The sequence below is a fragment of the Manis pentadactyla genome, chromosome 10, assembly GCF_030020395.1.
Source record: "Manis pentadactyla isolate mManPen7 chromosome 10, mManPen7.hap1, whole genome shotgun sequence".
NCBI lineage: Eukaryota > Metazoa > Chordata > Mammalia > Pholidota > Manidae > Manis > Manis pentadactyla.
Genome location: NC_080028.1, coordinates 19,204,313 through 19,217,558, shown reverse-complemented (window position 1 = coordinate 19,217,558; position 13,246 = coordinate 19,204,313). Strand labels below are relative to the sequence as shown.

The 13,246-nt window shown below is 38.5% G+C and overlaps 1 protein-coding gene across 2 annotated transcripts; it reads left to right on the top strand.

Moving 5' to 3' along the window:
- The first annotated feature begins 246 nt into the window (after window positions 1-246).
- SPIC (Spi-C transcription factor) lies at window positions 247-10,406 on the top strand. Of its 2 annotated transcripts, XM_036891469.2 has the most exons (7): window positions 247-341; window positions 1,817-1,842; window positions 2,430-2,523; window positions 3,197-3,309; window positions 4,730-4,838; window positions 7,993-8,317; window positions 9,001-10,406. In XM_036891469.2, the coding sequence occupies exons 2-7, from the start codon at window positions 1,840-1,842 to the stop codon at window positions 9,095-9,097; spliced, it is 741 nt and encodes a 246-aa protein (XP_036747364.2). In that variant the 5' UTR covers window positions 247-341; window positions 1,817-1,839; the 3' UTR covers window positions 9,098-10,406. The 2 variants fall into 2 exon arrangements, with proteins under 2 accessions (XP_036747364.2, XP_036747363.2); XM_036891468.2 differs by lacking the exon at window positions 9,001-10,406 and having other exon boundaries at window positions 7,993-8,994.
- Window positions 10,407-13,246: the final 2,840 nt, after the last annotated feature.

Genomic DNA, 13,246 nt, shown 5'->3' with positions numbered 1-13,246 from the left:
AGGATGGACAGGAGTTTATAAGTCAGATGTTTCCAATGGGGCTATGGCGGCCAGAGGAGCTGCAGTTCATTGCTGGCCAGGGGTCTGTGGGGTTTATTCTAACGCTTTTGGCCCATAGGATTCTATTCTGTGCCTCTTCAGAATAATAGCCCTTGCTTCTACTGGCCATATCATGAAATAGAAATTTTGAAGGCACTGTATCTTTTAAAAAAAATCCCCTTTTGTAGCACTTCCTTAAAAACAGCTATTTAATGCACTGTGCCAGTGAGCTCTTGACAGTTCTGTCTTAACGATTCTGATATTAATGAACCATCTCTGTAAAGGGTTGAAGTGTCTTTCTGGTAAGTGTTTAGCTTCTGTTTTTCAAAATATCTTGTAATAACTTTTAATTTTCTCCTTTGGCTAAAGAGTGTTTCTCATTGACCGCTTGTTCCCATAGAAGAAATAATAAGCAATTGAAGTGATCAATAATGGTTTCCGGCATTTTTTCATTCCTTTTGGTTTGTTAAACTTTTAAGAATCGTGATAGTTATGTGGGGTATTTTAGTCAAAGACAGATTAACTATGTAATTCAAAGTACAACACTGATGTATTTGCTTTGGCGCTTATGAGTTGAGGCATAATAAATTGAAAGTCATTGACATGGCTTTTTAAAAATCCATGTACTAGTAATACTCATTAGGGACCATGGACCACATAAAATTTTTAAAATTTTTGCTAACTTGTTCAACATCTCTCACAATGATTTGCTGAGGTATAATTGACTTATAAAGTGTGAGTTTAAAGTGAACAACATGATGATTTCACATTTGTATATATTTTGAAATGATTATCACAATAATATGAGTTAACATATCCATCACCTCACATTTTTCTTGTTTTTCTAATGGCTTTTCTCCTCATAATCTCTTATAACTGACATGGTATAGTGATTTCAAAGAGCGGAATAGAATTTCAATGTTTGACATACTATATTAATGTATCATGGAGATATATATAAAATAATAACAGATTATCATCTCACTGTATTATGCGGTGCTAAATGTTAAAGAGTAAGCTCGTTGTGTTTGCAGGATAAATGTTAAGAACTTCTATAAGTAGCTGCTTGGTATGCTACATGAAGGAGTAAGCAGTGTTGGACTTAAACACACGCTCTTATTCATGTGGATTTGTATTTTGTGCAGTTCTAGAGAGCATAGAATTAAAAAACATTCAATATGGGTCTGTGTGATAATTGTTTATTTAAAAACAAAATATAACTTACAGTGCTAACATAGTAGATAATGTAAAATTATAGACCAGGGTTCTTAACCTAGGATTTTAGAAAATTCATGGATGAGTTTCATAACATAAACTTTATTTGAAAGGTAAATCCCCATTTCATGAGCGAAAAAAAAGGCATGTCTTTCCCCAGATTTTCAGAAGGTTATATGACATCAGAAAGGTTTAAAAAAAATCACTGTTAATAAATGGAGAACTATGCTAAGATAAAAAGGATTTTGATTTCAGAAATTTGAAATACTTTAATAATTAAAAGAATTTTGAAATACTTGAAATACTTAAATATACTCCTGAGGTACTTCCATATACTTATAAGTTAAGCAGTTTAGGCAATTTAGCTAAAGTTTTGTAATAATAGAAAGACAAAAAGAAATGTTTGCGGTGAACTGTAGAAAGTAAATTGATACTCATCAAAGAGAATTCAGATGGTATTTTTGGCTTATGTAAGATATTTTGAGAATATATTGTGAGTAAGCTTTTAACTCAAGGGAAATTAAAACTTAAATCTTCAATTTTGTTTTTTAAATATTTTCAGAATTGTCCATTTATTAATGAAGCATGGTAAGTTGGCATTTTAAAATCTCTTTACTTGTCCTCCATTTTGAAAATAAAATATATGGATCAGATTAATAAGGGTATGAAATGATTTGCAAAACTGTTCAATTTTAGGTCTTGGAGACGCACTTTAGAAATTAAGAGCATTTCATTTTTAAGTAATGACTCAGATTCTGTTCCATTAAAGATATTCCCTTAATCCCTTTTTCCAAACTGTTTCCTGCTATACATACAACTCCTTGCTAAAACTTCACAAGGGTGTGAAATATTTTATTATCAAATAAATACTGTTCTCCAAAGACTCTATTATAGAGCAATGGATTTCAATTAGAGTTGATTTTTGTCCTCCACGGTGTATTTCTCCTCCATGAGATAGCTAAGACATTTTTTTGTCACAACTATGGCAGTTATGGTATCTAGTGGGCAGAGGCCAGGGAAGCTGCTACAATTTATGATGCACAGAAAGTTCTACAAAAAACTTAACCAACCTAAAATATTGATAGTGCTGTGGTTGAGAAATCCTCCTTTTTATCAGAAAAATTAAGTTCAGCTGGCAATTTCACACATCTAGAGTTCTGCCATTGTTCTAACAGGCCTGTATTGAACAAGACAAGCTGGGTCAAGCCTTTGAAGATGCTTTTGAGGTACTGAGGCAACATTCAACTGGAGATCTTCAGAACTCTCCAGGTAAAGCTGGTATACATCAAATAGCTTGTTGGTCACATACACATGTAAGAATAGTGACCAGAACAGAGATCATTTTTACCCAATGGATTACTTTTAATGAAGGCAAAAAGCATCAAAGCTTACCTAGCCTAAATAAATTTAAAGTCTCTCACATATAAAAACACAGAGAATGTAGAAAATGACATTCCACACAAGAATACTAATGCATAAAATTATTTGCTGTTAAGCATATCTGGCTGACATTTATCTAACAGATAATTTTAAGTGTTCAGAAAGGGCTTTTCAGTTTACTCTCATTTATCTTACAGACCCTCCACCCTCAAGAGAAATTCTACTCAGAAGAAACACCCACTACACTATAGACTATAGACAAATAGTTTAGACAGATGCAGATATGTTGCTCATTGAATTTACATGGGGTGTTGTGGGTACTTCCAAGATAGAAGAAACCCTAGGCTCTCAGCCTGCAAAGAGCCGATACTCTAGTAAAGGAAATGGGATGTGTGAAAGAGGGTCTGTAATACCAGCGTAATGCACCACACGCCACAGGGAAAGTCAATGGGACTTTCAAGAACAAGGAAGAAGGCAATTGCATATCGAAGCCTAGACACACAAACATACACACAAAGGTAAACTTGGCCTTTGTCCGTTTCCTTCTCTCTTTTTAAATTAGATTACAAAAATTACCTGGCTTTCATCAACCACTGTTCTCATGTCCGAGGAAGTTCTAACTGCTGTGGTGTGCTGCCTACAGAGGAACCTGTCTATAACTGGAGAACAGTAATAGTGAGTACATGTACAGGGAGACCGTCCCTGGCTCCGTAACAGGCAGATGTCCTATGTGCACCAGCCTCCTGCTTGGTGTTTGCTAGCTGAACCCCAGTTTAAAGAGGGCACTGACTGTGAAAATGCTTACTCACTGGACATCAGTGGTGGGAATGTGACAGTCAGCATGGATGATCATCAGCAGGGCTGCCAAGAAGGAAACTGCCCTTCGTCATTGCCTCTCACCCAGCTTCAGTCAGGTTTGAATGACTTTTGTAAAGAGGGTGTTTTCAGGGTTCTCATATTTACTGCTCCTCCTAGTCCATGTGGAAGGTTGCAAAAAAGATATGGTTCCCCTGGAAGCCGTAGGGCAAAGCCCCAAACTTGCCCTACCCTGGCTTTACTGACAATCTTGTATTAACCTGCTCTGTATTTCTGCCCAAGCTCAAAGCTAGCTATGTGTATGGGCTCAGTTCATTTATATTTTAGCAGCCTCCTGTAAATGGAGGTGTCCCCGCCGTCTCTTTCTCCATTCCTGTGTTCTGTTATGTGGTTTTCTTCATGTATCCATTTTATCAAGCAATGTTAATGTGGGGTATAAATATGAAATGGTGTTTCTTTTTCTTCAGTCATTACCTTCAGCCATCCCATGAAATGTCCTTTTTCTGACCTTGTAAATTATTCTGTCGGGGCCTCTCTACAAGACATTTCTTTGAAGAACCAAAAAAGAAATGGTTGGTTCCAGTTTAATCTTTTCTGCCTCCACTGAGGGTTGTCAGGTAAAATACAGGATCCCCAATATTATTATTTGCTAAGTCTGGCAACCCTACTTCCACCTCAGCTCCCACCCCCTAGGAAACCCTGCATTGCCTGTGTGGTTGGGGGTGGCTTGCCTGCTAGGCAGCCTCTTGTGTGGGATGTGTAAGATGGCTCAAGTTCAGCCACACTCACTATGTCTAATTAACCCATGGAGCCCCACATAGCCTTGCCAAATGTAGTGGTAAGATCTCAGGCTGCCTCTTCCTGTCCCCTCCTGGCTGCTGTCTTTCTCTTATCTCCTCTCTCCCAGAATGGCATCCAATGTGGAATGGAAACCCACCTTCCCTTTTGTTGGCATCTCAATATGTACCAATGATTCTTTTGAAGCTTTCTTTCTCACTGAGCAATTTTAGGGGGACAGAGGGAGGAACTCTCCTCTCTCATAGAGAGGGGAGGATATGTAAGTGCTCACAAAGCTAAAGATTACTCTCCATCCCTTGGTCCTTTCTTCACAGGTTTTGAGGCTAGTTCATCCAGGGAAATACACGGCTACTGGGGAGAGTAGTGTTTTTTAGGATTTTGGAGGTGCTTGGCACACTTTGCCCTCAGCTTTTGACTTTAGCCACCAACTGGGGGCTACATGGAAAGTCCCACTTAACATCCTGCTGCATTATTTATATAGAACAGTACGGCGGACCTCTATTTTGAAGGAAATATTCATCAGTCTCTGCAGAACTTCCCTGAAAACCAGCTGGTACAACCCGCTGTTCTCCAGCAAAAGGGAGGAAAAGGTACGTGGACCCATCACTCCTTGTAGGTACAAGAACCAGGTCTCCCTTAAAGCTGCTTTTACAGGGTTTCATATCTGAATCTGGAGTTATGGTTGCAAAATATTTTCCTATCAGGATTGAGAATAATTTAACTGACAGACTGAACCACTCCAAGCCATTCTTGGGTGAGCTTTCCTATTGCTTCATGGGGGTATTGTGAAACTACAGTGTCACTTTGCTCAAATAAATCTGTATTCAAGAATATAATGTGATATATTTTAGTTATAGAAGGGGGAATTTTTCCATAAGTTATTTTAGCAATCGTCTTTGTGAACAACTGTGAAGCCTTCAGGATAAAAACTGCATTGTCTTCTAACTGGGAAGACTTTGGGATAGAAATCATCTTCCCTATTTAGTTTTCTGGAAAAAAAAAAGGGGGGGTCTATAATAACTAATTAATTTCAATCTTGATTTCATAAATTTAAGATGATGATGATTTCACCTGACAAATGGGAGAGTTAAGGAGGATAGTAGCCTCTGATGGCTAAGATATGGGCCACACGTATTCATTTGAGGCAGTGTAAATTGGTACAAAGTTTTGTCAGGCAATTGGGCAATAAACTATCAAAATTTTAAATGTTTATATCTTTTGACTCCTAGGGACTATACAGCTCAGTTATTCAATGTGAGCTCTGGGTTACTTGTGAGCCTGGGCAAATCACTGAACCTTCTGTACCACAGTTACCTTATTCAAAAAACAAGTAATAATAATTTATAGACATTGTAAAATTGCTATAAAAATTAAATGAGAAAACCTGTGCTAAACGTTATGCTCCGAGCCTGGCACTGCGGATAACTTCTCAAGAAACCGTAGATGTGTGTGTACAGATCTGTGCATCAGGATGTTCCCTACAATATTGTTGTGATAGTCAAAGAGTGGAGCTCACCTGCCATATCTGCCTGTGTCTAAGGCACAAGAGATGTATAAGATGCATCCCAATTTTACAATGCGATATTTTAATGATATTTTACCATAGTTACTAAATCATTTTAAATTAATTTTTTTTGAAAAACTAGCTTTATTTCTATAGAACAGTATACTGTATTCTAGAATCATAAAATTCTAAGTATATGGTGATATATCAGTGCAGTAAGGAATAGTGTATAAAATCACCCAGATAAAATAAATCTACTTGATTACTGAATATTCACATTGAATATTGAACTGTAGTATTAATTTAATATAAGGAGAATAACATTAATACTCTTCCTCTGTCCAGCTATTGAGCTTGTGACCTGTTTTTGTTTTTTTTTTATAACTACCTAACTCACTCCAGGACATGAATTCTGTGTTTTTCACTGATGTTTTGTGTTGTGGAGATTTGTCGTTAGGCAATGTATCACCCACAATTTTCTGTTTTTAGAGCTTTGTCTTCCACCTGGAATAAGGATACATTGGAAAAGGAATGAAATTTCAAAATAATTTGGGCACTCATTATCAGAAGAAAAATAGAGCATGCTTAAGACAAAATATCTATAGTTTTTATAGAAGACACACCTTATATACTGCTAGAAAAAGAACTCTAAAATACATTTTATTTTTGTTTTAATCCTTTTTAATTCTATGACTCAAAAGTAGTAATGCTCGTTATTAAAAATTCAAATGGTTCAGAAGTATGTAAACAAGTGAAAGTATTCTCCCCATGCTGTGTCCCAGAAGTAGCCACTGTCAATCATTTGGTATAGCTAGTCTCCATATTGTTCTATGATTTAATTTACAATATACTCTTTTGTATCTTCTTGACATATAAGTAATAAAGGAGTGCAAAATAGTATGATAACCATTCGTAATTCTTAAAGGTTATCGATAGGCAAATATTTAAAAATCTCTAGAAAGGTGTAGGGTAGACTGGAACTTTACTTTCACTTTGTGCTTCAAAATCGAAAACAAATTTTAAAAGACAAGGATCCATTATAATTGATTTGACTGCTCGATGAGATACAGAGAGTTTGTTCGCGACCGTGACTAATTCATAGCGCATTTTTTGGTAAAGTCCCTTTCATTTCTCAATTCATAAACTCAAGATAATATGATGCAAAAGATAATCTGCGTTAAAAAACCTTTTGAGGTTTTGGAATAATAATGACTGATACAAGAGTATTACTCCCCAGAGACTCTTTAAAGCAGTTTGGGAGGAATCCACTCTTTTACTTTCTCAAGGGGAAAAAAATGGAAATTTGACCGTGGATTTTTTTTAGCTATTGACAAATCTGGTGGGGCCTGGTGTTCGTAGGCTGATTCAGAAGTCGGAAAATGGGCTGTCACTTTTGTTCTCAGTTAGGCCAAGGAAATCCAACCTACTGAACAAACAAAAATCACCACCACAAATCCTCCCAAAGTTTTCTGTCTAGTTATTCTGAAATATAAGGGGCTGTGTTCTTAAAGAGATAAAAACTCTGGTAGGACCATTTTATTTCACAGCAGTGAAAAATACCATAATGCCCATTATCATTGCCCATAAATAATGTCAGAATGTCATGAAGATATTTTGGCGTTTTCCACTCCAAGTGTTTCTGTTATTTATATTTCAAGTAATTATGCAGACCCAGAGTTAGCATTTTTACTGTAGTCTGTTACTAATTTCAGTAATATTACCTTATATTTGCATGCTGTTTTACATTTTACAAAATGCATTCACATTCCTGGCTTTAGTTGCCTGAAGTCCTTTCCAATGATTTGCTTTCTGTAAATGGCTTTTGAGGTTTCTCTTTAAAACCATTGGACTTTGCAGTACATTTTCCTGAGTTTTGTTTTCTGTAGTTTAACATATGACATAAATGTAGCAGTCAAGATTTAATTTTGAGGAAACACCATATGACAAATAGGAGACTTGGGCAAAGAGCTTCCAGGCTTCTCTTTTCCAATGAACAATGGTATGAAATTTTTGACAGCTTCCTCAACAAGAAAGGTCCAGTTGAGACTTCAGCAGACCAAATAGATCCTTGACTTTCAAGTCCCATACATGATGCCATAAATGCATTCCTAAAGGGGTGAGTCTGAGGAAATCCAGTTCTAATGCTGTTTTGAATTCAGTAGTCACTCAACAAACCCATCCTGAGGATGTTCATTGTGTACAGTCCCAGGGGAGTATGACATTGTTTTCCTTCATTTTAGGCAGGAAGAAACTCCGACTGTTTGAATATCTTCATGAATCCTTGTGTAATCCTGAGATGGCAACTTGTATTCAGTGGGTAGATAAAAGCAGAGGCATCTTTCAGTTTGTATCAAAAAACAAAGAAAAACTTGCCCAACTTTGGGGGAAAAGAAAAGGCAACCGGAAGACCATGACTTACCAGAAAATGGCCAGAGCATTGAGGAATTATGGAAGAACTGGGGAAATCACCAAAATCCGGAGAAAGCTAACTTACCAATTCAGTGAGGCCATTCTGCAAAGACTGTCTCCATCTTACTTCTTGGAAAAAGAGATCTTCTACTCACAGTATGTTCAACCTGATCAAGGATATCTCAGTTTAAATAACTGGAATGCAACTTATAGTTATACATATGCCAACTACCATGAGCTAAGTCACCCTGCTTGCTAAATATGCTCTTGTATATCATGATTTCCTGGCTTCCGAAATTCCTACGAATTTCAGGATTTTTCTCTTAAAGCAAATACTGAAGAAAAAAATTAACTTAATTATTGCTATATTTCATTAAATAGCATACAATTTGTACAAAACTTGGTGAGAAATTCTGCCAGTGAACAACTTGAAAATGATCGAGTCTCAGTTGGAAATACAGACGATTATCTATGCAATACTTTATCCTAGATTAACAATGCTAATAGAAATTACTTGATTTATATACTGATTTAAACATTATTTTCCTGTCATACACTCAGACAAAAAATCACTCTTTAACATATATCTGATAACTTTAGTGATAAAACCAATAATGATTGCATATGATAGTTTTCATGCTAAAATACATTCACCAGTTTAAAAACTTCAGTGGCTACCCTGAACCTGTATTTTCTCTGCACTTCAAATCTCACGGTCTGTAACCCTGTGGCGCTAAAGAAACAATGGTCTAAGGAAAATGCCACTTTCCTTAATGATAATAAATCTCCAAGGCTTATACTTCCCACCAATGATTTCCATGTGTTTCTCTCTTTCCTAGGGTAGATCCACAAGGTAACGTTTCTTGCTATCCTGCCACTCAGCCACAGGGAGGTGCTCTTGCCCTGTTATCGCTCTGGCCCAATTTTGGAATATGATTTCTTCTTCCCTTGAAGTAGCCCATCTGATATCACGTTGGAACAGTTGGAGGAACAAAAGACTTTAATAAAAGATAAAGACTAGGAGATAATAAACCCAGAGAGGAATCAGGACTTAGGCAGCATGGCTTGAAAACTATGGTTTATTCTCAACATTCCATAAGGAACCCTGGGAGGAAACCATTTGTTTCTTTCTTCCTGCTCAGTAGGTTCATGCATATTCCATTGTATTACCATGGAGCAGGAGAGCTTCCTAGACTAGATGGACCATCTTAGTCCAGGCCAGGAGGCCTGGCTAGCCAGCCAAGAGGTCCCTGGAGCCTGGCCTATTTGATTTGCAATGCAGCATTTTCCTTTCTCTTTGTGTCTTCCTGGTGCTGTTCCTTCCTCTGACTCTTAGAAAAGAACATGGTGGCCCCAGAGTGTCTAAATGAAGGCTAACTCTTGGCCATCTCCACATATAGTCTCAGTTTTTCGTTAATGACTGAATGTTTGTGTCCTCCCAAAATTCCTATGTTGAAACCTAATCCCCAATGTGGTGGTATTTAGAAGTAGGTCTTTTGGAGGTGATTAGGTCATGAGGGTGGAGCCCTCACGAATGAGATTAGTCCCTTTATTAAAGAGGTACCAGAGCTTGCTCACCCCTGCCGGCATGAGAGGATACAGCAAGAAGACAGATGTCTGTGAACCAGGATGCAGGCTTTTACCAGACCCTGAATCTGCTGGCATCTTATCTCTGACTTCCCAGCCTCCTGAACTCAGAGAAATAAATTTGTTTATAAGCCACCCAGTTTACAGTATTCTGTTATAGCAGCCCAGAAGGACTAAGGCAATTTCAGTTGGTACTAACTTCAAAGTAGGACTCAGCATTTACCCTCATCCCCCCACAAAGAAAATACATTTAATAAAAATTTATAAAGAAGACAAGTTTTGCCAAAAATTGCAGAGAGGAAATGGTGAAGAGGTTTTGCCATATAAATCATTGAGCCAACAACTTAAAATTCCATCAATTCTCCCCATAGGCTCTCCCATACACGAGGTCAGCTTGAGGGTTCATTTTGCCAGTTCTGAGGCCCCAGTCAAATCCAACTCTCACTGTGCACAGAGTTTTTTCCTGTTGGGCAGAAACCTGGGCTCTGTCTTTTACCCAGAGTGGGCTAACCAAAGCCCAGTTTCACAAGCAGGTTCTTTGTTATAAAGACACGCTTGTGCCAGCTGCTCAAAGACTTCCTCTCCTTACATTACAGAAAACGATACCCTATTACTCCCTGCCAGCACCCAAGGATAAAGAAGAGAGACTGTAGTTTTACTCACAGCCCCTCATTCTCTGGTGTATGGCGTCCCATTCTCCACTGCGTCACCTTGATCTGATTGGAAGGCTGCTAAACTCTTCTCCAGTGAGTGGGAGTTCTGAGAACCCAAGTCCATCTAATCACAGTGCATCTCAGGGGTAGCCTCCCATTATTTGGTCTCGGCCCAGGTATTAACGCATTAAGTCTTCCAAGTACTTCCTTCAAGTCACAAGATCCTCCTCTGCACTCTTATGCTGGAGCTTGTGGTCTTCTGGTTGGTTTATCTTTTTCCTTCTCTTCAGTTCTTCCTATTTATAAGGCATAATGTTTTACTTAATATGCAGGGTCCATTTTATAAAGACGAGATTAAAAAGTGGTAGAAAAATTGACACTGGCCTTTAAAAATCAGGAGCTGAAAAGCAATGAAAAAGAACAAACTCCTGACACGTCCAGCAACACTGATAAGCTTCATTAATACATTGAGGGAAATAAAAGCAGACACAAGAGTACATAATGTATGACTCCCATTTATATGCTGTTCAAGAAGGTGGGCATGGGGTGGGAAGGGGAGTAAGAATTTTTGTGCTGAGAACTTGATCCTTTCCCCCATCCCAGCCATTGTGTGTAGGCAGCCCTGCTCAGAGGCATTTCCTTTACTAAATGAAGGAAACAATGAAATGGATAGTAGTATTACAATACATAGTCTAAGAAAACCTGAAATAATACCCTCCTCTCTTCCTCCATCACTGCCTCCTGTCTGCTGCCCATTGGCAGGTGGAATACGGCACACCCTGGGCATCCAGCGCTGAGTGACACAGACATGGCTCCTGTCATGAAACTTCAGTTCTATCAATATTTTATCTTAGGTTTATAAGTTTTCTTAATATTTAACCAAAATAGAGTAAACCTCCCGGAGTCTCCGTGTCCTATCATCCATACCTGGGTCCCATGCTCAGTCCTAAATCAATCACTGGCAAGGGGAAAGGGACAGCAGGGACTGGTTCAGGCCAACTAGGATTGACTCCTGGAGGAGGGAAGGGTCATGATGCATTGAGTCACAGGAGAGAGGAATGAATACCTGAATAAAGCTGGTGCTTTGCCTGAAAGGACAGCGTGACATGTTGAGTAGGAAACCAATAATGTTTGCTGCAGTCCATCTCTCTGACTGCCAGTATCTCTATTCATACTTGAAAAGTGTTTGTGCCTTCAGGGAAGTTAGTTTAAATATGTTCTTTTATTATTTTGACATGGTAAGACCAATAGATCAGGAGATGACTGCCATCGAAGAGATACTTTATTTTGCTCACAGTTCCAAGACAGAGGAACACATTGTGCCAAAGGGACCATATGGAGAAGCACTGGGGTCGGTCATGAGGCAGACGGAGAGAACTGTGGGAAAGAGACTTTACTGTGGTTTCTGCAGGGTGGGATGGGTGAAGCAGGTGGGTAGGCTTAGGACTGGCTACTTTGGGTAACTTAAGTGGCTCTAGGGCAAAGGGGCTTTCCCTAGTTGCCTGGTACCTGGTCTTGGAGTGGTTAGGATAGGCATACAGTGGTCCAGGGTATGAGAGCCCTATAGGGGAGGTGGTCAGGGGGTGTAGACTCTGGATTGGTTGGTTTGTATTTAAAAATCAATTACATGCCTGGGAGGAAGACTCCTCCTGGAGGGGGTTGGGGAAGGTGAAGAGGGTGGCAGTTGGGTAAGGCAAGCATATCTCTGCGCTGTCCAGAACAAGGTGTGTCTGGCATATACATGCAGGGCAGATAAAGCAACAACTTTATAGAAGCTAGAATCATGGTTAATACAAATGTTCAACTGCCTCCGCTGATCTGTGACTGTATTAGCCCTTCATGGCTCAGCAATGGACTACAATATAAAGTCTGAATGAGGAAGGCAAGAGCAGAAAAGAACTCCCACTTGCTTTTCTGTAACACATATCCTTCCAATTGCACAGGAATTGTGAGATTTCTGCCTGGAGGAGGAGTAAGTTGCTTGTTAGTCAATCAGGCTGTCTGCATTTGCCATATCCTTTATGATCTCTGGTTCTGCCTCCTGAGATAATCTCCCAGTTAGATTTTTTCTGTCGTCGTATCTGAAGTGGGCATTTGAAAGATGTATTTTCTTAGTACTAAGCAGCACTACATTAACACGTGTTCAGAAGTCTGAGATTACCAATTCACATTTGAGCATTTGCTGACAACACCCTACTCCCCATACTGAATTTTGAAGCAGTAAACTTTCTTTTTTATTAAAGTATCATTGATATGCAATTGTATATTGGTTTCAAGTATACAACACAGTGGTTCAACAGTTACCCATGTTATATCCTAGCGCAGTTACTATCTGTCAACATAGGAAGATATTACAGAATCATGGTATTCTCCATGCTGTACTACCATCCCCATGACCAATTTATGTTACAATTGAGAATTTTTGTGACCTTTTATCCCCCTCATGCTCCCCACCAACCCACCCCAACCCCTGCCCCATGGTAACCATCATTCATTACTCAGTGCCTGTGAGTATACTGCTATTTTGTTCATTTTGTTTTGTTTTGTTTTTAGATTCCACAAATAAGTGAAATCACATGATATTTGTCTTTCTCCACCTGGTTTATTTCACTTAGAATAATATCCTCTAAGTCCATCCATTTTGTTGCAAGTGGCAGAATTTCTTTTTTATGGCTGAATAATATTCCATTATATATATGTACCACATCTTTTTTATGCATTCACCTATTGATGGACACTTTGGTTGCTTCCAAATTTTGGCTAATGTAAATAATGAGGCAGTACACATAGGGGTGCATATATCTTATCAAATCAAGGATTTTTTTTTTCCTTTGGGTAAATTCCT

What these genes read in the sequence shown, in the direction of transcription:
- SPIC (XM_036891468.2), top strand. An exon ending in AGATCTTCAGAACTCTCCAG is followed by an intron (nt 2,524 to 3,196) that starts GTAAAGCTGGTA and finishes TTTTTAAATTAG; the next exon opens with ATTACAAAAATTACCTGGCT. An exon ending in ATAACTGGAGAACAGTAATA is followed by an intron (nt 3,310 to 4,729) that starts GTGAGTACATGT and finishes TTATTTATATAG; the next exon opens with AACAGTACGGCGGACCTCTA.